Source organism: Hypanus sabinus, chromosome 26 (assembly GCF_030144855.1).
Source record: "Hypanus sabinus isolate sHypSab1 chromosome 26, sHypSab1.hap1, whole genome shotgun sequence".
Classification (NCBI taxonomy): Eukaryota; Metazoa; Chordata; class Chondrichthyes; order Myliobatiformes; family Dasyatidae; genus Hypanus; species Hypanus sabinus.
In genome coordinates this window covers 14,025,112-14,049,428 of record NC_082731.1, presented here as the reverse complement: position 1 = coordinate 14,049,428, position 24,317 = coordinate 14,025,112, and the positions used below count along the sequence as shown (strand labels likewise).

The window sequence follows — 24,317 nt, the reverse complement described above, 5'->3', positions numbered from 1 at the left end:
TTGCCAATCACCTTTCCAGCTCTCAACTTCATCCCACCCCCTCCGGTCTTCTCCTATCATTTCAGATCTCCCCCTCCCCCTCCTCCTTTCAAATCTCTTACTATCTTTCCTTTCAGTTAGTCCTGACGAAGGGTCTCGGCCTGAAACGTCGACAGCGCTTCTCCCTATAGATGCTGCCTGGCCTGCTGTGTTCCACCAGCATTTTGGGTGTCTTCTGTCTCTGTATGTTTTTTCTGTAGCTTTTAATATCATTTTATTTTTCTGTCCTACTTTTAGAATGATACACCACATCTGGCATGAAAGTAACACATTTTTGTTTATCATTAATCTATAAATCCTTTAAAAAGAAAGTCTTTACACACTGACACTAATATAAATGTATTTCGAAGGCAATTGACATTGACACAGTCTTCAGTGCATAGTCACAGATTTCTACAGGTGTACCATGGAGAGTATTCGAACTGGTTACACCACCATCTGGTATGAAGGGCACTGCATAGGATCAGAAAAGGCTGTAGAAAGTTATAAACTCAGTCAGCTGCTTCACGGGCACTGGCCTCCACAGCACAAAGGACACCTTCAAAAGGTGATACCTCAAAAAGACGGCATCCATCCTTAAGTATTACCCAGGACATGCCCTCTCTTCATTGCTACATCAAGGAGGAGTTGCTGGAGACAGAAGATACTCACTCAACATTTCAGGAACAGCTTCTTCCGCTCTGTCGTCAGAATTATGAATGGACAATAAAACATGAAATGCTTCGTAATTTTTCCTCTATTTTAATTGAAAATGTCTCAACGATTCAGGAGCAGCTCCTTCCCCTCTGCCATCAGATTTCTGAATGGACGTTGAACCCATGAACATGACCTCACTGATTTTTTTTAAAAACAAGAGAAAATCTGCAGATGCTGGAAATCCAAGCAAAATGCAGGAAGAACTGAACAGGCCAGGCAACATCTATGGAAAAGAGTACAGTTGACATTTCGGGCCAAGACACTTCAGCGAGACTGGAGGGAAAAAAAATGAGGAGTAGAGTTAAAAACCCCTCCCCCACCTTTTAACTCTACTGAGTTCCTGGCCTGCTGAATTCCTCCAGCATTTTGTGTGTGTCACTATTTTTAAATTTCTATTTTGCACTACTTATTTAATTTAACCTTTATATATACTATTTATATAACACAAAAGCACAAAGACATCTCTTAAAGGTCACGTGTCAGCAGTATCTCCTAATGTTTTTATCTGTTCCTTATTTTATTTAAATCCCGGATTCTGCCTTTATCACGGGACTATAAACCACCACAATCCTCAATTCAATACTTAATTTTTCCGTTTCCCTAAAAGCTGCTATTCTCGTCCCTCCTGTCACCCCATGTCCAGTCCATTCATTACCTCCGATTTTTTCCCCACTTCCTGTCACTTTTATTAACCCTCACAACTTTCCTGTCTGCAACACCAAATGAACTACTTTATTTCGACCCAAAAATTGACGGGGATGACATCGACATCAATGGCCGGTCAGCTACCCATAATCCCAGGCGTCTAAGAAACAGCAGCGCCCGCCGCAGCGCCATCGGTACGCGTGCGTCTTCCCGGTGACGCAGAACATCCTGGTCAGGGCATCGGCGGGAAGTGGAGGCTTCTCCCGGGTTCGGGTGCGGTAGGTGGTCGGGTGGGGGGGGGGGGGAGACGGTGGAATATCTACACTCTCCATAGCCGCGTTCCGCCGAGTCCCAGCCTGGTCCTATTCTCTCCAAGTCCGGGTTCGGGCCCAGGTCCAGTGTCGAGGTCGATCTCATCCGCAAACTGGGGCTCAGCTCCGAGCGTCCGGGAGTCTCCAGTCGGTTGAGGTTGGACTTTCAGCCGCAGTGTGTCCGGGAAGGAGGTAACAGATTTACAAACCTCCCCTCTGTCAGCCCCGCCGGTCACACACTCCTGTCTCCACAGCCATGAACCCCTATCAGTGTCCAATCTGCGGGAAACGCTTCAAGCAATCGGGCAATCTGATCGCACACCAGCGGGTTCACACCGGGGAGAAGCCGTTCACCTGCCCTGACTGCGGGAAACTGTTCGCCTACCGCTCCAACTTCGTGGTGCACCAGCGGATCCACACCGGAGAGAAACCGTTCACCTGCTCTGAGTGCGGGAAGGGGTTCACACAGTCATCGGAGCTGATGAAGCACCAGCGGGTTCACACCGGGGAGAAGCCGTTCTCCTGCTCGGAGTGTGGGAAGGAGTTCAGCCGTTCATCTGCTCTGCAGAGCCACCGGCGAGTTCACACCGGGGAGAAGCCGTTTACTTGCTCTGAGTGTGGGAAGGGATTCACGCAGTTATCAAACTTGGCCAACCACAAGCGAGTGCACACCGGGGAGAAACCGTACATCTGCTCTGAGTGCGGGAAGGGATTCACGCAGTTATCCAACATGTTTACACACCAGCGAGTCCACCGGGGGGAGAGGCCCTTTATCTGCTCTGAATGTGGGAAGGGATTCACTCAGTCATCCCACCTGACGACCCACCAGCGAATGCACACCGGGGAGAGGCCTTTCATCTGCTCCGAGTGTGGTAAGGCATTCACTGATTCCCGTTACCTGTTCAGACACCAGCAGATCCACAGCGGGGTGAAGCCGTTCACCTGCTCCGATTGTGGGAAGCGGTTCACTCATTCGTGTGACCTGCTAAAACACCAGCAGGTACACACGGAGGAGAGACCGTTCACCTGCTCCGAGTGTGGGAGGGGCTTCACTGAACAACATTACCTGAAGAGACACCAGCGAGTTCACACGGGGGAGAGACCGTACGTCTGCTCGGAGTGTGGGAAGAGTTTCGCTCAGATAAACAACCTGAAGTCCCACCAGCGAGTTCACACGGGGGTAAGGCCATTCACCTGCTCGGAGTGTGGGAAAGGATTCAATCAGCTGTCCAACCTGCGAACGCACCAGCGAATTCACAGCGGGGAGAAGCCGTTTATCTGCTCTGAGTGTGGGAAGGGATTCACTCAGCCATCTTCCCTGCTGACTCACCAGAGAGTTCACACCGGGGAGAAGCCGTTCATCTGCTCCGAGTGTGGGAAGGGATTCAGTAAACGACCTTACCTGCTGGCGCACCAGCGAATTCACACCGGGGAGAAACCATTCAAATGCTCGGCGTGCGGGAAGGGATTCAGTAAACGACCTTACCTGGTGGCGCACCAGCGAATTCACACCGGGGAGAAACCGTTCATCTGCTCCGAGTGCGGGAGGGGATTCAATCAGCGATGCAGCCTGAAGAAACACAAGCAAGTTCACACGGGGGAGAAGCTGTTCACCTGCTCCGAGTGTGGGAAGAGGTTCATTCGGCCATCCAACCTGGTGAAACACCAGCGAGTTCACACTAGGGACAAGGATTGAAAATGCTGTGTGTGGGATACATGTCCACATGCAGAGAGACCCTCTCGGGGTGATGGAATCCGTAGTTACTGCAGGGTTGGGTTAGACTGTATAATTGTTGCTTTTCTTTTAGTTGAACTTTCTTGTGCTTGTTCGTGCTCTCTATGTGTAATTGTTCTGGGGGTTGCCTCTGTATTGTTTTCTGGAAACTTTCAAGATCGAGTGGAAGCTATTGCCACTGGGCAGCTTGGCTTCTGGTACTGCGGTGCCACAGCCAGTACTGGAAGCCCGGAAGACGGCACAAGGCACAGCAGCTGACCTCTCCACTGATAGTGCAATTGTTCATGATTTGGAACCCAGTACAGGCAAAGGGGGTTTCCGGCGGCTGGTACAGGAACCCGTCAGCGTTGTCTAATTACTGTAAAAAAAAACACAAAATGACTAGAAGGAAAAACCATGGAACTGCATTTGTTGATGAAATTGTCAAAGAGGCCTCATGCGAATAGGTCAAAGAAGTATTTTTTAAAAAGTCAAAAAAAATTAAAAGAAGTAAAGAGAGCATCTGGAATGAACAAGACAGATGAAATTATGAAAACAAAGTTGAACTCTGTATCACAGGGAGACATACAGGCTGTTTGAGAGATGGAAATTCAATGCTCGAACAAAGAAAAGTTGTTCTGGATGGAGAATGCCGGGAGATTAAAGAGTGATGGAGCATGGGGTCGTAGATTACGTTGCTTTCCCCAGGACACATTAAAGTGGACACCTGGACTATTTTTGCATCTACAAATGAACTACATTACTTTACCAAGGTACTGATAATAGTGGGCAAGTTTTCAAACTATTCCCACGAGGAAAGCCACAGCCAGACACAGCAACAACTAATCGAGGACTGTGTTTAGAGATGGAGATTGCCTCCTCACACTGACTCTGACCAAGGAACACATTTCACTGGGAATGTTTATTGGGAATTATGACAACTGATGAACATTGAACGGTCTTTCCATTGTCCACAGCACCCAGAGTCATCAGGACAATCGAATGAATGATGGAATCACCAACAACGGCTGAGTGAGTATCATGAGGAAGGTTGTGCCAATGGCCTACGGCTCTTCCTGTCGTTCTGTGTGACATCAGAGCAACCCCAAACGAGATAAAGTCCATTGGAGGTGGTAACAGGGTGACCCACGTCACTGCCGGGAGCTCTCCACCTCAGAGAGGCTGATAAACATGTTATGGCAGAGAGTTTAACTATTTTGTGAAGTTAACCCAACATGTGTAGTCCACTTCCCAACAGGTTTCTGCTGCTCGGAGTGTTCAAACACCCGGATTCCTGCTGAGATTCCCGTACGGAACCACTGGGAGCTCCATGAGAGGGTCCTTAACGAACGTTGTTAATTACTAATTCGGATGTGAAAGTAAGTGAATTCACGCGAGTCGCTGCGAGTAAGCTGGAGTGGTTCCTGACGGTAGAGCAGCTCAAACTCAGATTAGTGTACCTATCTACATAGATAATCTACCTAACATTGACATAAGCATATCAATACTCAGGCTTCGATATGACAAGATATTCTTCTTGGAATTTCCGGAAGTAATAACCTGGGACGGTAGTGTCGTGGCTAGCACAACAATTTGCAGTCCCAGTGACCCTGATGATCTCCCGGGGGCCCCGGTCTGTAAGGAATGTGTCTTTTCTCCCCGTGACCACGCGATTTCCTCTGGATCTTCCAATTTCTTCCCAGTTCCAAAGTCGTACCGGTTGATAGATTAACTGGTCATTGTAAATCGTCCTGCGACTAGATGGGATTAAATCACGTGTCTTGAAATGCACATGGCTTGAAATGCTGGAATTCCACACTATATAGAACGGGGGGGGTGGGGGTGTTGGACTGGACTGTATAATGACTTTACACTAAAATTGATGATATTGTGCTAATTGTTTTCTTGTAAAAATGTTTTCCTTGTGAATGCTGCTTATCCGATTCTATGAGCCTGCAACACCGCTGCAAGTTTTTCATTGCACCCACGCATACATGCACTGGTGCAGCTGACAATAATCAGAACTTTGTCTTTGACAAACTTACTTTAGGAAGATATATATCTGTGTCTAACACATTTTTCTCAAACCTCTGGAGACAGGAGACAATGTGATGAATTCCCAAAGATTGATCAGTTTGCCACTCCCGACACCGAAAGACTGGACAAGGACACAAAGGTCTGGGGAATGCACAACACAGGATTAGTGTCACACAAGTACCGGCTGTGATTGGTGTGAAGTCTCAGAGCAGAGTGAGGACCCATTGGGTGTCTACTCTGTGAAACAGGGTGCGGAGGTGGGGTGTGGGGTGGATATAATCATTCCAAGCACACGATAATGAATATATACTTATACAGCAATTTGTATTGCCAACATAGACAAATAACGAGCTTACTGTCATATATCAGTAAGAGGAAGTGACAAGGCATCATAACATTGATCTCAATGAGGCATTAATACAAGTTAGCAACATAATGTCAAGTAGTATATACAACACATTACAGTGACAACTCTCCTTGACACAACTTTATGGAAATAACTGAGCTTGAAGGTTACATTACATTACAGCACGTGAGAACAAAACCTGGCACTGAAAGGGCAATACCCTGACTGCTGTGGGAGAACAAATGGTGTTGCCAGGAGATCCCAGAAGAGGAGCAGGGCTATATATTGCACTGTACCGCTGGCACAGAACAACACGTTTCACGATGTAATAATAATAAATACTTTATTGATACCGAATGGGAAATTCCTTCACTACAGCAGCGATAGTTAAAAACACACTTGGCAGTGTGCAGACTTAAACGTAACACAATAATAATTTACCGATGTGCAAAATAGTTAGGCAGAAAGTATTGCACTACGATGTGTGTTCTCCTGTATATTGTATTCCATCGGAAAGATTTTCTGTAACGATCCTTGTGACGGCAGAGCTGAGCGAGCCTGTTTGGAAGGGTGCTCCGTTGCTTATTCAGTCGGTAATGGAGAGGTTGTCCATATAGGACAATAAACAGCTTGCTTAGCGACCTCCTCTCCATCAACAACTCAAAAGAGTCCGAGTTGTATCCAGTGATAATGAACCTGATTCTGATCATGTCCTCTCCACTAGTGAGAACATTCCAACAGCCATTCTGTGACGCGGCAACCACCAGCTGCATGTCGTATTTATAAATAAGGTCACCCCCTCCTTGGAGACTCCGAGAAAAACGGACAAAAACTACTCGTACACTCTCGCTCGGAGGACCCGCTGAATGACAGTGAGGGAACATTCCGGTGACAACAGACATTGAGAAAAGATTGTAACAACAGCTTGCATTTTTCAGCGTTACCAGAACAATCACCCCATTAGCCTATCCCAACAACACTGGGACTGAATTCGCTTTTCAGTCGGGCGCTTACATGGAGCACGGTAGCATCAACAGGCATTGAAAAGGCATGTTAAGAAAATATTTTCATTTGTTACGGTTCTTAAATCAGAACTGAAGGCACTCCCACAGTATCTTGGGAACAACTGCTTCCCCTCTGCCACCAGATTCCTGACTTGCTCATGGAATCATGAACACTGTCTGGTTATTCCCCGTTTGCACTGTTTATTTAATGTAACTAACAGTATTTTTTATGTATTGCACTGTACTGCCTCAGTACGTCAGCGATAATAAACCTGATTCTGACACTGGCAGGCCGTTAGGTTAAATTGTTTTTTTAAAACCAGTCTGCAATGAAATATTTTGCTCACTGAGGCTGACGGAGTGAAGAGGTAATAGTAAACATAACAGAAAAGAGAATTGGGCATAAAACTGCAAAAAATAGAGTGAAGTCTGAACTATCACGAAAACAATTGCTGAAGTGACAATAACCGAGCGAGTTGTTTATTATCTTGACGGAAGGGTCTCGGCCGGAAACGTCGACGGTGCTTCTTCTTATAGATGCTGCCAGGCCTGCTGTGTTCCACCAGCATTTTGTGTGTGTTGTTTATTATTTTTCCTGTTTTGTTTTTTTCCCCATTGGTTGTTTGTTCTGTTGGTTGCGGTCTTTCATCGTTTCTATTATGTTTCTTGGATTTACTGAATATTCCCGCAGGAAACGACGCTCAGAGTTGTATATGGACTTTGATAGTAAATTTACTTTTGAACCGAATCCTCCCGCCTGCAGGTATGAGTGAAATCTCCAGCCCCGGAGCGGTCAGTACGCATGCGCCCTCTCGGTGCCGCAGTGCATCCTGGGTCAGGCCATTCAATCCCATCCGCGGTGAGCGGCGGGTCCGTGTCCGGGTGGAGACGGTCGAGTGTCGAGACTGTCCCGGAGACGCGTCCCGCCGAGTCGCTGCAGCTCGGCTCCGTTCGAGCCCAGCTCCAGACCCGAGGTCAGCTTCATCACCGATCCGAGTCACCGTCAAGCTTCTGGAGGCCGCGACCGCAGTGTGTTCGGGATGGAGGTAACAGATTCACAAACCCCGCCGTCACAAACTCCTGACTCCACAGACATCAACCCCTATCAGTGTCCACACTGCGGGAAACGCTTCAAACGATCGAGCAAGCTGATTGAGCACCAGCAGGTTCACACCGGGGAGAAGCCGTTCATCTGCCCGGACTGTGGGAAGGGAGTCGCCGATTCCCTTATGTGGTGAGCCTCCAATATTATCATAATCTTGTGTCTTAAAACTTGGACAGGATTTCAACCAGGTTTCCGGTAAGCATAATACATCAGGTTTGTCATCAATTTTTTTCAACTGTTGGCCTTGCTGACAAGCTTCTAGCATTTCATTGTAAGATCAGAAATACCATGAACAATCTTTCGCTGAAGTCTGAGCATTGAAAAGCATCATTAGTAACTTTAGAGTTAGCTCTTCCATCTCTGTATGTTTTCTGTAGCTTTTAATATCACGTTATTTTTGTGTCCTACTTTTAGAACGATACACCTCATCTGTCATGAAAGTAACAAATTTTAGTTTATCAATAATCTACGAATCCTTTAATATAAAACCATGTGCTTTACACACTGACACTAATATAACTGTATTTCGATGGTAATAGATATTGACACAGACTTCTGTACACATTTGCAAATTTCTACAGATGTACAGTATCATGGAGAACTTTCTAACCAGTTGCATCACTGGAGGGGCCACGACACAGGATCAGAAAAAGCTGTTGAAAATTGTAAACTCAGTCAGTTGCTTCATGGGCACTGGCCTCCCCGGCACCGAGGGACGCATTCAAACGGTGATGTCTCAGAAAGGCGGCAACAATCACTGAGGATCCATTCACCCTGGACTTGCCCTCTCTTCATTGCTACATCACGGAGGAGGTACTGGAGTCTGAAGATACTCACTCAACATTTCAGGAACAGCTTTCCCCCTCTGCTATCAGAATTCTGAATGGACAATGAAGACTGTGTCACAATTTTCCTGTCTTTTTAAATTATTTTTTAAAATATTCACTTACTGTAATTCATATTTTTACTATTATATGTTCAGAGTCCTGCTCCTGGGAAACACCAGATTTCACAATACATGGGTTCTGATTCTGCGCTTTCTGCAGAGCGTCTGCATGTGAAATGCCTGTTTCCACCTGAACTCATTGCAGTTCCAGAGCTTTCGAACACACAGGACACCCCCACCTAAGCAGAGCTGTGTTCTCCTCCACAATTACTACAATTTGGTCTAGTGCCATATTCATGTTCTCCACCACGTCTACTGCATCACTTTTTACCCCTACACACAACTGGGAGATCACCAAGCTTCTAGCATCTCAAAGGCACACACACTCGAAGGATATAACTCATATAAACTAAATTAACCCTATCCGGCAATTACTCTCCATCAAAGTTAATCTACACCAATGAGCAATCAGCTCTTGCTCCACCACAAAACACTTTTAAATGTTCGATGTCTGCAACTTTTCTCCCGTCTAAATTATTTTTATCATATTCCATGAATACGTCTAGAAGGCAAGATGGCGGCTACACGTCATTAGGAGTTTGAGGATATTTTGGTACGTTACCAGACACAGATTTCTACAGATGTACAGTGGAGAGCATTTTAATGTCTGCATCACCATCTGTTGTGGGGGGTGACCTGCACAGGATTGAAATAAGCTGCAGAGAGTTGAAAACCCAGCTCCGTCATGGGAACTAGCCTCCATAATGTCCAGGACATTTTCAAGGAGTGATGCCACAAACAGGCAGCACCTACCATTAAGGACTCCATCGCCCAGGTCATGCCTTGTTCTCATTGCTGCCATCAGGAAGGAGGTACAGAAGCCTGAAGGCACACACTCAATGACTCGGGAACAGCTTCTTCCCCTCTGCCATCTGATTTCTGAATGGGCGTGGAACCCATGAACACAACCTCACTACTTTTTTATTTCTATTTTTGCACTACTTATTTAATTTAACTATTTATAAGACCAAAAGATGTAGGAGCAGAATTAGGCCATTTGGCCCATTGAATCTGCTCTGCCATTACATCATGGCTGATCTATTTTTCATCTCAGTCCCAATCTCCTGCTTTCTTCCTGTATCCTTTCATGCCCTGACTAATCAACCTCTGCCTTAAATATACGCAAAGACTTGGCCTCCACAGCTGCCTGTACCAACAGATTCCACAGATTCACCACTCCCTGGATAGAGACATTACTCATTTTCCTTCTCCTAGACTCTGTCACCACAGGAAACATCTTTTCCACATCCACTCTATCAAGCCCTTTCATGATTCGATAAGTTTCAACAAGGTCACACCTCATTCTTCCGTGTTCCAGTGAATCCAGGCCCAGAGCCGTTAAACGCCCTTGATCCTCGAGGCCTTCCAATCCTCGACCTTCTATGAATCTTCTGCAATATCAACATATTCTTTCTAAGATAAGGGGCCCAAAACCACCCACAATATTCCGTGTGAGTTCTCACCAGTGGTTCATTTCATCCTTGAAATGAATGCCAACATTGCATTGGCCTTCCTCACCACCGACTCAACCTGCCGGTTAACCTTCATGAAATCCTGCACCTTTTGATCCTTATGATTTTGAATTTTCTCTCCATTTAGAAAATAGTCTGCCTTTTATTTCTTTGACCAAAGTGCTTTACCATACACTTTCCGACACAGTATTCCATCTGCCGCTTCTTTGCCAATTCTCCTAACCTGTTTAAGTCCTGTAGCTTCTCTACTTCCTCTAAACTACCTGTCCCTCCACCTATCCTTGTATCATCCGCAAACTTTGCAAAAAAGCCATCAATTCCGTTATCCATGCAGACACGAGGAAATCTGCAGATGCTGGAACTTCAAGCAACACACACAAAATGCTGGTGGAACGCAGCAGGCCAGGCAGCATCTATAGGGAGAAGTGCTGTCGACGTTTCGGGCCGAGACCCTTCGTCAGGACTAACTGAAAGGAAAGATAGTAAGAGATTTGAAAGTGGGAGGGGGAGGGGGAGATCCAAAATGAAAGGAGAAGACCGGAGGGGGTGAGGTGAAGCTAAGAGCTGGAAAGGTGATTGGCAAAAGGGATACAGAGCTGGAGAAGGGTGAGGATCATGGGACGAGAGGCCTCGGGAGAAAGAAAGGAGGAGGGAAGCACCAGAGGGAGATGGAGAACAGGCTGGGTGATGGGCAGAGAGAGAAAGAAAGGGAGGGGGGAATAAATAAATCAGGAATGGGGTAAGAAGAGGAGGAGGGGTATTAACAGAAGTGAGAGAAATCAATATTCATGCCATCAGGTTGGAGGCTAGCCAGACTGAATATAAGGTTGTTCCTCCAACCTCCAGTCTTGACAGTAGAGGAGGCCATGGATAGACATAGCAGAATGGGAAAGGAATGTGGAACCTGGATCCGTTATCCAGGTCATTGACATATAACGTAAAAAGAAGCAGTCCCAACACAGACCCTTGTGGAACACCACTAGTCACTGGTTGCCAACCAAAAAAGGCTCCCTTGATTCCCACTCTTTGCCTCCTACCAATCAGCTAGTGTTCTATCCATGCTAGTATCTTTCCTGTAATACCATGGCTCTTGTTAAGCAGTTAAAAGTACACAATATCAACCAATGTACACAGCAAAATTTGCTTAACTTACACAACAAAAATCCCAGAACACAACATCCACTGATTCTCCTTTGTCGATCTTGCTTGTTATTTCTTTACAGAATTCCAACATATTTATCAGGTAAGATTTTCCCAAGCTGACAATGGCCTATTTTATCGTGTGCCTGCAAGTAACCTGAAGCCACACCCTTCAGAATTGACTCCAACATCTTCCCAACTTCTGAGGTAGATCAACTGGCCTATAGTTTCCTTTCTGCTGCCTCTCTCCCTTCTTGGAGTGTGGGAAGGCATTTGCAATTCCAGAATCCAGTGTTCATTGAAAGATTATTACTAGTGCCTCCACATTCTCTTCAGCCACCTCTTTTAGTATATTAAGTACATGTACTCCCTGTAATGTACATTTTTCTGTATAATGTATTGCATTGCACTGCTATTGCAGAGACAGCACATTTTAACGACATGCCAGTGATATTAAACCTGATTCTGATTCCTATGATTACTATCTAAAGCCACTGTTATCCACTGTCCTTGTTATTTTCCTTCTTCCCCCAATTTTTAATCGCACAACTTACTCGCACTGCTTATTATCTGTGAAAACACAAAGACTATCCCATATCTTAAAGATAATGCGTCAACAGTGTCTCCTAACATTTTCATCTGTAGTTATCCTAAACGAAATAATATCAGAAATAGGTCCACGTTCAAAACTCTGTAGGACATCAAGCTGTTCCGTATTTTACTTAAATCTACTTTTATCACGAGACTATAAAGCACTATAATCCTCAGTTCAATACTTAGTTTTTAATTTCCCGGAAAGCTGTAATTCAGCTTCGCCCAATACATTCTCCAGTTTGTTACCTGCCTCTGATTTTATTTTTTAAAACATTTCCTAATACACCTTCTCCTCCTCCACACCCTTTCCGACCGTAATTCGAACTGATCAACTTCCTTTCAACCCAATGGCAGGCTAGTTACCCATAATTCCTGGTTCATTAGAAACCGCTCCATCCGCCGCACTGGCGTCGGCACGCGTGCGCCGTCCTGGTGCTGCAGTGCATCCTGGTCAGGGCATCGGCGGGAAGTGGAGGATTATCCCGGGTTGGGGTGCGGTAGGTGGTCGGTGGGGGGAGGGGGGGGGAAAGACGGTGGAATATCGACACTCTCCGGAGCCGTGAGGCTGGGCCCTGGTCCTATCCTCTTCAAGACAGGGTTCGGGCCCAGGTCCCGTGTCGGGGTCGATTTCATCCGCAATCCGAGCGGCCCTGGTTGGACTTTCAGCCGCAGTGTGTCCGGGAAGGAGGTAACAGATTTACAGACCTCCCCTCTGTCAGCCCCGCCGGTCACACAGTCCTGTCTCCACAGCCATGAACCCCTATCAGTGTCCAATCTGCGGGAAACGCTTCAAGCAATCGGGCAATCTGATCGCACACCAGCGGGTTCACACCGGGGAGAAGCCGTTCACCTGCCCTGACTGCGGGAAACTGTTCGCCTACCGCTCCAACTTCGTGGTGCACCAGCGGATCCACACCGGAGAGAAACCGTTCACCTGCTCTGAGTGCGGGAAGGGGTTCACACAGTCATCGGAGCTGATGAAGCACCAGCGGGTTCACACCGGGGAGAAGCCGTTCTCCTGCTCGGAGTGTGGGAAGGAGTTCAGCCGTTCATCCGATCTGCAGAGCCACCGGCGAGTTCACACCGGGGAGAAGCCGTTTACTTGCTCTGAGTGTGGGAAGGGATTCACGCAGTTATCAAACTTGGCCAACCACAAGCGAGTGCACACCGGGGAGAAACCGTACATCTGCTCTGAGTGCGGGAAGGGATTCACGCAGTTATCCAACATGTTTACACACCAGCGAGTCCACCGGGGGGAGAGGCCCTTTATCTGCTCTGAATGTGGGAAGGGATTCACTCAGTCATCCCACCTGACGACCCACCAGCGAATGCACACCGGGGAGAGGCCTTTCATCTGCTCCGAGTGTGGTAAGGCATTCACTGATTCCCGTTACCTGTTCAGACACCAGCAGATCCACAGCGGGGTGAAGCCGTTCACCTGCTCCGACTGTGGGAAGCGGTTCACTCATTCGTGTGACCTACTGAATCACCAGCGGATCCACACTGAGGAGAGACCGTTCACCTGCTCCGAGTGTGGGAAGGGCTTCACCCGTTCGTCTGAAATGTTAAAGCACCAGCGGATCCACACCGGGGAGAAACCGTTCATCTGCTCCGAGTGTGGGAAGGGATTCACTGAGCAATCTTACTTACTGATACACCAGCGACTTCACACTGGGGAGAAACCTTTCATCTGCTCGGAGTGTGGGAAAGGATTCACTCAGCTGTCCAACCTGCGAACACACCAGCGAGTTCACACCGGGGAGAAGCCATTCATCTGCTTAGCCTGTGGGAAGGGTTTCACTCAACCATCTTCCCTGCTGACTCACCAGAGAGTTCACAGTGGGGAGAAACCGTTCATCTGCTCCGAGTGTGGGAAGGGATTTGCTCAGCTGTCTAACCTGCGGACACACCAGCGAGTTCACACCGGGGAGAAGCCATTCGCCTGCTCCAAGTGTGGGAAGGGGTTCACCCAGTCATGTCACCTGGTGACTCATCTGCAAACTCATACCGGGGAGAAGCCGTTCGTCTGCTCGGAGTGTGGGAAGGGGTTCAGCAATTCCTGTTACCTGTCCAGGCACCGGCAAGTTCACAGGGCTGTGAAGCTCTTCCCGTGTTCTGAGTGTGGGAAGGGCTTCACTCGTTCGTCCAACCTGGTAAAACACCAGCAAGTTCACACTGGGGTCAAAGTATAATAAACCACTTGGGGCACTTGTATCTGCATGTAGAGAGATCTTCCCAATTGCCCCGGTGCCAGTGAGATCCAAAGTTCGGTTCTCAAGCTCAACAATAAGTTTGAAAAGCACATGGGATTTGCCAAGTGCCTAGCACAATTAGGTACCCACGCCCAACTTGATCCATTTCTGCATTTGAAGAAGGAGCTTGGGAAGTTGATAATTAATTAATTTTCAAATTAATTCTATTAATTTTATTCCCATGCTGTGGTGTTACAGGAAGTAAAAGAGAGATTAAAATATTACTGCAGGTTTAGAAAGAGTAAGCAATGGCATCCTTGCTCCCTTGACATAGTTGCCACGTGTAGAATGGTTCTTCAAAATCATATGACATCAGATCTCTGAACACCCAGGGTGGGGGAGCGTTGAGTTCTAGGCAAGGAGTCCTGTCCTTACATCCTGTATCTGACAGATCTGACAAAACTGATTTGGCTGGTCACATACATACAGAAAGAGCTACAATCCATCAGTCTGGTGGGTGGGACTTCTTTAACTATATTCAATTTCATTTAGGAGGCTGGGGTATTGAAAGTCCTAATACGCCTTAACATGATTTAGATATTTTACTTGTAAAAGGGCAATCATTACTAGAGCAGCTTAAACTCACATTAGCGTACCTGTTTACAAATATAATCTACCTAGCACTGACATAATTGTATGAATACCCAATTGCATTTACATAACAAATGATTTTTTGATTATTTTATACCTCTGTACTTCTGCCTCCAAAGTTTCAGATGTAATAATTTTAAATGGGTGGTTTAAAATTGGGGTCAGGGTGTTGAATTGGACTATATAATAGCTATTTTCCTTGTGGTTTAACCTTCTTATGGTTGTGAGTATTATTATGTAATTACCTCTGTGTAGTACATAGTTGTTCAGTGTGTTTTCTAGTGATTGCAGTTTTTCTGGAAAGTTTTTAGTTCCAGTGGTGGGTATCGCATTATTTGAATAGGTGCTAGCTAATTGGTTAATTTAAGCAATGGAATTTAGATGAAATGCTGACCATCACCAGGCTGGTATAAGAAAATCATATCACTTCTTTTTTAAGCCAAGTCTATTGTCATTTCACTATGTACATTGCATTAAACATATATAACCATATAATGTATATAGAAATGAGACAACATTTCTTTGAACCAGTTTGCGAGGCACTGTAGAACACAGAACACACAACAACTGATGAAATTAAGGATAAAATCTGCAGATGAATTACACATAAATAACAATCTAAATTGCACTAATATTAACCATTGGAAGGTACGGAACAGATTAACCAATGACACCTCGAATACCACGTGGCAAGAAGTTCAGGAGCCTAAAGGCTTGGGGAACAAAACTACTTCCCACCCTAACCATTCTTGTTTTGATGCTTCGGTGTCTCCTGCCTGATGGTAGAAAGTCAAAAGAGGATGCTGTATGGGTGGGTAGGAACCTTAATGATAATAGGCAACACTCCTGATAAATACCCCTGATGGATGGTAGGGAGACCCCTATGATCCTCCCAGCTGTTCTCACAATCCTTTGCAGGGGCTTCTGGTCTGATGCTAGACAGCTCCCATACCAGGTGGAGATGCAATTGGTCAGGACTCTCAATCTCTTATCGTGCTATTTATTTATTTAGAGATTCCGCACAGATTATGACATTCTGGCTCTTTGAGCCTCGATGCCAGCGACCCACTGCCCGAACCCTGACCCAATCCCAGGACAATTTACGACGACCAATTGACCGACTGTGGGAGGAAACCAGAGGACCCGGGGGAACCCCTCATATTCCATGGGAGACGTGTAAACTCCTCACCGGGGAGACGGGGATTGAACTTGGAACTCCCACACCCGGAACTGAAACAGCATCGAGCTGACTGTGACAATACCCCGGTTTAATCCCCTCATTTTTGTGACCCTTAATAAAACGATAGTAAGGAATTGTTTTATGCCTCGTTCCCGACTTCCAAAGAAACTGGATTGCAAAATCCAGGATCCGACAGCAATTTCTTATTACCTGGGAAAGACCTTGGTGATAGGGGGAAATGATGGTTAATTACACCCTATATCTGGAGTGGGGTTTGATATTCTGAAATCGATGCCATGTAAAAAAGGTCTGTTTAAAATGCCTTTGTCTCTGAAGTGTTTAATGTCTCCCCAATGCAGACCACGTACGCTGCAAAGACCTGCCTTTCAGCCCGATGGGAACCACATTGGGAAAACTCCCAGCAACAGCACAGCAGCCAGTGTTTCTTCTCCACACATAGCTCCCCCTGCTGGAATATTACTGCAACTCATTCTGCTCTCTCAGTTGATCTGACTTCTGTTTAAATGCCTATCTGCTGCTCATCTCATCTTTTCTTCCCCAGTTTATGATTGTTGTAACTTTCTGATTTACAATCTCCCTCACGAATTTCCAACAGATGAAAATCCCCGCTTTCCAGGCCACACCGTCCTCTCTCAGTTACTGTTGGAGAGGAGGTGCAGAAGTCTGAAGACCCACACTACCAGGTTATTCCCTTCAACCAGTCAGGTCCTGATCCAACCAGCACAGGCTGAATGACGACCCCAACATTGACGATATCGTTGTTCTCATTGTGTTGTTTCTTGTAAAAATGTTTTCCTTGTGAATGCTGCTTATCCGATTCTATGAGCCTGCTGCAAGTTTTTTTTATTGTACCTATGCACACATGCACTTGTGCAGGTGACAATCATCTCGACTTTGTCTTTGACAAACTTGAGGTTAGGAAGAGCACAGATGGATGTATGTTTCTGGATTTTTTTTTTCTCAAACATCTGGAGTCAGGAGACAGTGTGGTGAAATCCCAAACGTTTGTCAGTTTGCCACTCCCGACACTGAAAGGCTGGACAAGGACACAAAGGTCTGGGGACGGCACAACACGGGATTAGTGCCCCACGGGTAGCGGCTGTGATTGGTGTGAAGTCTCAGAGCAGAGTGAGGACCCATTGGGTGTCTCCTCAGGGAAACAGGGTGAGGAGTGTCATGCACCTTTCGCTATGTCTTATAAGAAAGAACCAAAAGAAAAAGACTGTAGATCTGTCCAAAAGCATATTTATTACTTGCAAGGAGAACACCACCCCCACTCCTCAGGTGGCTACTGTTTTACAGTACTGTTTACAAAATTCTTATTTTTAAACAAGTTTTCAGGTTATTCGTTGGCTGTTGGCTGTTCTGGGAGTCGGCCCTTAGCAGCTGTAGTACTGTCGCACCCAACTTGATTTTTTTTCACTCTCTGCCGTTTTCACACTCACTCCTTACCTGCTCTCATCTCCCTCTGGTTCTCCCCTCCCCCTTTCTTTCTCCCGAGGACTCCCGTCCCATGATTCTTTCCCTTCTCCAGCTCTGTATCCCTTTTGCCAATCACCTTTCCAGCTCTTAGCTTCACCTCACCCCCTCCGGTCTCCTATCATTTTGGATCTCCCCCTCCCCCTCCCACTTTCTATCTTTCCTTTCAGTTAGTCCTGACAAAGGGTCTCAGCCCGAAACGTCGACAGTGCTTCTCCCTATAGATGCTGCCTGGCCTGCTGTGTACCACCAGCATTTTGTGTGTGTTGCTTGAAGTTCCAGCATCTGCAGATTTCCTCGTGTCTGCATGGATAACGGAATTGATGGCTTTTTTGCAAAGTTTGTGGATGTTACAAGGATAGGTGGAGGGACAGGTAGTTTAGAGGAAGTAGAGAAGCTACAGAAGGACTTAAACAGGTTAGGAGAATTGGCAAAGAAGCGGCAGATGGAATACTGTGTCAGAAAGTGTATGGTAAAGCACTTTGGTCAAAGAAATAAAAGGTAGACTATTTTCTAAATGGAGAGAAAATTCAAAATCATAAGGTGCAAAAGGTGCAGGATTTCCTGAAGGTTAACCGGCAGGTTGAGTCGGTGGTGAGGAAGGCCAATGCAATGTTGGCATTCATTTCAAGGATGAAATGAACCACTGGTGAGAACTCACACGGAATATTGTGGGTGGTTTTGGGCCCCTTATCTTAGAAAGAATGTGTTGATATTGCAGAAGATTCATAGAAGGTCGAGGATTGGAAGGCCTCGAGGATCAAGGGCGTTTAACGGCTCTGGGCTGGATTCACTGGAACACGGAAGAATGAGGTGTGACCTTGTTGAAACTTATCGAATCATAAAGGGCTTGATAGAGTGGATTTGGAAAAGATGCTTCCTGTGGTGACAGAGTCTAGGAGAAGGAAAATGAGTAATGTCTCTATCCAGGGAGTGGTGAATCTGTGGAATTTGTTGGTGCAGGCAGCTCTGGAGACCAAGTCTTTGCGTATATTTAAGGCAGAGGTTGATTAGTCAGGGCATGAAAGGATACAGGAAGAAAGCAGGAGATTGGGACTGAGATGAAAAATAGATCAGCCATGATGTAATGGCAGAGCAGATTCAATGGGCCAAATGGCCTAATTCTGCTCCTACATCTTTTGGTCTTATAAATAGTTAAATTAAATAAGTAGTGCAAAAATAGAAATAAAAAAGTAGTGAGGTTGTGTTCATGGGTTCCACGCCCATTCAGAAATCAGATGGCAGAGGGGAAGAAGCTGTTCCTGAACCTTCAGGAGTGTGAGCCTTCAGGCTTCTGTTCTCAAACTCCTAATGACGTATAGCCGCCATCTTGCCTTCTAGACGTATTCATGGAATATGATAAAAATAATCTAGATGGGAGAAAAGTTGCAGACATCGAACATTTAAAAGTGTTTTGTGGTGGAGCAAGAGCTGATTGCTCATTGGTGTAGATTAACTTTGATGGAGAGTAATTGCCGGATAGGGTTAATTTAGTTTATATGAGTTATATCCTTCGAGTGTGTGTGCCTTTGAGATGCTAGAAACTTGGTGATCTCCCAGTTGTGTGTAGGGGTAAAAAGTGATGCAGTACAGTGACATTGCAAATCCGAACGGATTTCTTTGCCCGAAAAAGGGGGCACGCATGTCCTGTTTGGACAAGTACCCCTTTGTAAATCACATTTTCATACCAGATAAACAAATACTATAATTTTTTAAAATCCGCCAATTTATGCAAAGATACAGCTTCAGAGCCTTAATCAAGCATTTCCCCTGTCTCGCTCTTCCGGGTCGAAACACCTGATACAAAATTGGCAAGAGGATGACTGCCAATGTTGTGATGGCAATAATCAGTCCATCCCACCTTGCTCCCATCCTCCCAAACGGCCAATGGTTTCCTGTGGGACTATAATTGTGAAATTGGGCTCCTACCTCCCCAGTCTTTAGTTGGCCCCCTCGGATGTGATCTTTCCAGTAGGTTATATTCTCCTGATTTATCTCGCATGTAAATGCAACATACTTGTCCAATCAGGACATGCGTGCCCCCTTTCCGTTCGGATTTGCAATGTCACTGTATGGACAGTTCACCTCTGTTTCTTGAAGGACACGGGTAAAAGAGTAACGCCTATTTCTACGCGTACCGGGACGTCCATACAGTGAAACACAGCGCAACACAGGCCGTTCGGCCCACAATGCTGTGCCGAACACATGCGTACTTTAGAAATCACCCAGGATTACACTCTATTTTTCTGAGCTCCCTGTACCTGTCCAGGAGTCTCTTAAAAGACCCTATCGTATCCGCCTCCACCACCGTCACTGGCAGCCCATTCCACGCACTCACCACTCTCTGAGTGAAAAACGTACCCCTGACATCTCCTCTGCACCTACTACCAAGCACTTTAAACCTGTGTCCTCTCACAGCCCAGCGGCCTGAGAGTTCAGAGCAATCACATCTGTCAGGGGAAGGACATGAGCTATTCCAACAGGCGTCATTAGGACTCTCCGTTTTCTTCCTTTTTCTCACCTTGCTGGACGCCTTTTCCCTGTTGATGACGTTTAGTGATGATTTTTTGGTCAAGGCGATACAATAATTCAACATGCCCTCACCAGGTCCTGCACCTCCCTTTGATGACCGCTTAGCGGCGCTGCGGATGGCAGGCGCTGGGTCCGGTTGCGATTCACGTGGGGACCGGCCAAGGCTCGAACACTCATCAGAACCAAAGGCAGCAGCTCTTTCCACTTTAGTCCAGTTTCCTCACCCCCTTTGCGGTTTATTATTAACTGATCTGTTCATCATTGCCACTGTGAGGATGGTCGTTACCATGGAAATGTTGATCCACCTGCAAGGCTTAGCAAACTCTTCATTATTTACCAGTGAGTTAGCTGGGTGACGTTGTCACTAGATAGTTTCCAGGGGATGCCAAATCGCCGGATTATTTCCTTTAACAAATATTTCGCCGCTGTAACTGCACTATTCTCTCTACAAAGAAAGCCCATCATGAGGACACATCGACAATGCCTAATCCATACCGACGCCCTGCCCTGAGGCGATTTAATATAGAAACATAGAAAATAGGTGCCGGAGTAGGCCATTCGGCCCTTCGAGCCTGCACCGCCATTCAGTATGATCATGACTGATCATCCAACTCAGAACCCTGTACCTGCTTTCTCTCCATACCCCCTGATCCCTTTAGCCACAAGGGCCATATCTAACTCCCTCTTAAATAGAGCCAATAAACCGGCCTCAACTGTTTCCTGTGGCAGAAAATTCCACAGATTCATCACTCTCTGTGTGAAGAAGTTTTTCCTCATCTCGGTCCTAAAAGACTTCCCCTTTATCCTTAAACTGTGACCCCTCGTTCTGGACTTCCCCAACATCGGGAACAATCTTCCTGCATCTAGCCTGTCCAATCCCTTTAGAATTTTATACGTTGCAATAAGACCCCCCTCAATCTTCTAAATTCCAGTGAATAAAGCCCATCTGTAAATGTCCGAAGGGGCCGTCGTACGGCGGGGTAACCTGTACCCGTTTCCCCGGATTCCATAAGGCACATATCATACCTTGTCTTCAGACCTGTTCTACAACTTGTGGGATACCAGGGACAAGCCAAGTCTGGTTTATCTGATCAACCATTCCCCTCTTGCCCTTCTGAGTGAACTTGGGAACACATCGGGCAATCCACGGGACCAACTTACCTGGGGCCACAATGCGTCCGCGGGGGTGCAAACACGAACCACTGAAAACCGAGCTTTTCCCACTTTACCCGATGGAGCAGTGGTCTGATAGGTCCTCCCTAGTGGGAGACGTCACCGGGGCCAAGGCGTGGGGCGCTTGCTTCTGCCGCAGCAAGGGTGGGCCTGATTGCAGCCTCTGTTGCAGTGTACTCTATCTTAGCGCGAATGAAGCCGCCGGAGAGAAGTACCGGGCAGGTACAAAGCAGCTTCTTTATTCGACAAACCAAGGTCCAGCAGGCATCGCACGGAGACGCTTTCGGTGAAAGGCCTCGCTGCCCCAACGTGGGGGTCGATGTTTTATGTGCTGAACATGAAAGGACAATTCCACATTTACCAAGTATGGACAATTCTTTCTTTGAAACTACACAGAAACTGCACACTTCCCTATTCGCACACACTCCGCAGATTCCGTCTGGGTACCCTCCAACCTGATGCTATGAACATTTATTTCTCTAACTTCCATTAGTGCCCCTTACCCTATCCCTTGTTCATTTATTTGTTTGTTTGTTTCCCTCTTTTTCTTTTCTCTCTTTTTCCTCTCTCCTTTCTTCTTCCATCACTCCTTTCCTGTTCTCCATCTCCCTCTGGTGCTCTCCTCCCCCTTTCTATCTCCCTAGGCCTCCCGTCCCAAGATCCTCTCCCTTCTTCACCTCTGCATCCCTTTTGCCAATCACCTTTCCGGCACTTAGCTTCACCCCACCCCCTCCTGTCGTCTTCTATCATTTCGGATCTCCCCCTCCCCCTCCTACTTTCAAATCTCTTACTATCTTTCCTTTCAGTTAGTCCTGACGAAGTGTCTCGGCCCGAAACGTCGACAGTGCTTCTCCCTACAGATGCTGCCTGGCCTGCTGTGTTCCACCAGCATTTTGTGTGTGTTGTTGTTAATGTTGACAGTGCTTCTCCCTGTAGATGCTGCCTGGGCTGCAGTGTTCCACCAGCATTTTGTGTGTGTTGTTGTTAATGTTGACAGTGCTTCTCCCTGTAGATGCTGCCTGGCCTGCTGTGTTCCACCAGCATTTTGTGTGTGTTGTTGTTAATGTTGACAGTGCTTCTCCCTGTAGATGCTGCCTGGGCTGCAGTGTTCCACCAGCATTTTGTGTGTGTTGTTGTTAATGTTGACAGTGCTTCTCCCTGTAGATGCTGCCTGGCCTGCTGTGTTCCACCAGCATTTTGTGTGTGTTGTTGTTAATGTTGACAGTGCTTCTCCCTGTAGATGCTGCCTGGCCTGCAGTGTTCCACCAGCATTTTGTGTGTGTTGTTGTTAATGTTGACAGTGCTTCTCCCTGTAGATGCTGCCTGGGCTGCAGTGTTCCACCAGCATTTTGTGTGTGTTGTTGTTAATGTCGACAGTGCTTCTCCCTATAGATGCTGCCTGGCCTGCTGTGTTCCACCAGCATTTTGTGTGTGTTGTTGTTAATGTCGACAGTGCTTCTCCCTATAGATGCTGCCTGGCCTGTTGTGTTCCACCAGCATTTTGTGTGTGTTGTTGTTAATGTTGACAGTGCTTCTCCCTGTAGATGCTGCCTGGCCTGCTGTGTTCCACCAGCATTTTGTGTGTGTTGTTGTTAATGTTGACAGTGCTTCTCCCTGTAGATGCTGCCTGGCCTGCTGTGTTCCACCAGCATTTTGTGTGTGTTGTTGTTAATGTTGACAGTGCTTCTCCCTATAGATGCTGCCTGGCCTGCTGTGTTCCACCAGCATTTTGTGTGTGTTGTTGTTAATGTTGACAGTGCTTCTCCCTGTAGATGCTGCCTGGCCTGCTGTGTTCCACCAGCATTTTGTGTGTGTTGTTGTTAATGTCGACAGTGCTTCTCCCTATAGATGCTGCCTGGCCTGCTGTGTTCCACCAGCATTTTGTGTGTGTTTTGGACGTGGTTTCTTATTTTATTTCTAATGACTAGATCTCGTTGCTGAATAGTAAGTTTACAACTGTTGATCAGTTTTTAAACAATCTGCTTTCATCATCAAGACAGCCATTTATATTGTTTGAACATTTCATTTAGCCACTAGTAGGTAGAAAAATTCTGTTGGAAGGCGAAGGAATTTCAATGAATATTTGAATCTACCTTTCATGAGAACGCCAAAAAGTGCTGACTTTTTATTATCAGCTCCTTGTGGACTGTACCACGTTGCTGAATAATAAAACCACTGTCAATGTATAACTACACGGGACTGAAGTTTGCCCATCTGTCTAAGAAATCAAGGAAATTCTTGAGCGAGGGCAGAATAGGCAGTTTTATTCAAGGCCACACAATGTGCCGAACTCCCCTTAGTTAAACAATGAAGAATGATCAGAACTTTACATGTCCCCCACTGCATACACATGTAGCATAGAACTAAACACTCTGGGATTATACAGATTTCAGTTTGCTACCTTACAAGATTAAATGCATAACAATCTCAAAGTTTCGAATACTTTGTCACATTCCCTCCTTTTTGTCAATAAACGACAACGACATGTTCTGCTTTAGAATACTATAATTTTTTAAAATCCGCCAATTTATGCAATGAAACAGCTTCAGAGCCTTTATCAAGCATTTCCCCTGTCTCGCTCTTCCGGGTCGAAACTCCTTATACAAAATTGGCAAGAGGATGACTGCCAATGTTGTGATGGCAATAATCAGTCCATCCCACCTTGCTCCCATCCTCCCAAACGGCCAATGGTTTCCTGTGGGACTACAATTGTGAAATTGGTCTCCTACTTCCCCAGTCTTCAGTTGGCCCCCTCGGATGTGATCTTTCAAGTAGGTTATATTCTCCTGATTTATCTGCTTTGTAAATATGATTTACAAGGGGGTACTTGTCCAAACAGGTCAAGCGTGCCCCCTTTCTCGGGCCAAGAAGTCCGTTCGGATTTGCAATCTCACTGTATGGACAGTTCACCTCTGGTTCTTGAAGGACACGGGTAAAAGAGTAACGCCTATTTCTACGCGTACCGGGACATCCATACAGAGAAACACAGCGCAACACAGGCCTTTCGGCCCACAATGCTGTGCCGAACACATGCGTACTT

General features: G+C 46.3%; 1 protein-coding gene across 4 annotated transcripts in view; it reads left to right on the top strand.

The window, feature by feature from the left end:
- LOC132381656 (zinc finger protein 850-like) overlaps nt 1-24,317 on the top strand; it is a 61,212-nt gene that overhangs the window by 9,736 nt on the left and 27,159 nt on the right. Inside the window, exons 1-3 of one of the 4 annotated variants that reach the window (XM_059951260.1) lie at nt 1,669-3,215; nt 6,530-6,536; nt 12,817-15,385. In XM_059951260.1, coding sequence (XP_059807243.1) covers nt 1,948-3,215; nt 6,530-6,536; nt 12,817-14,241 — 2,700 coding nt within the window. In that variant the 5' untranslated portion in view covers nt 1,669-1,947 and the 3' untranslated portion in view covers nt 14,242-15,385. Of the gene's footprint in view, nt 1-1,667; nt 7,022-12,557; nt 15,386-24,317 lie in introns of those variants that run through there. The other 3 variants (XM_059951259.1, XM_059951257.1, XM_059951258.1) reach the window with 3 other exon arrangements.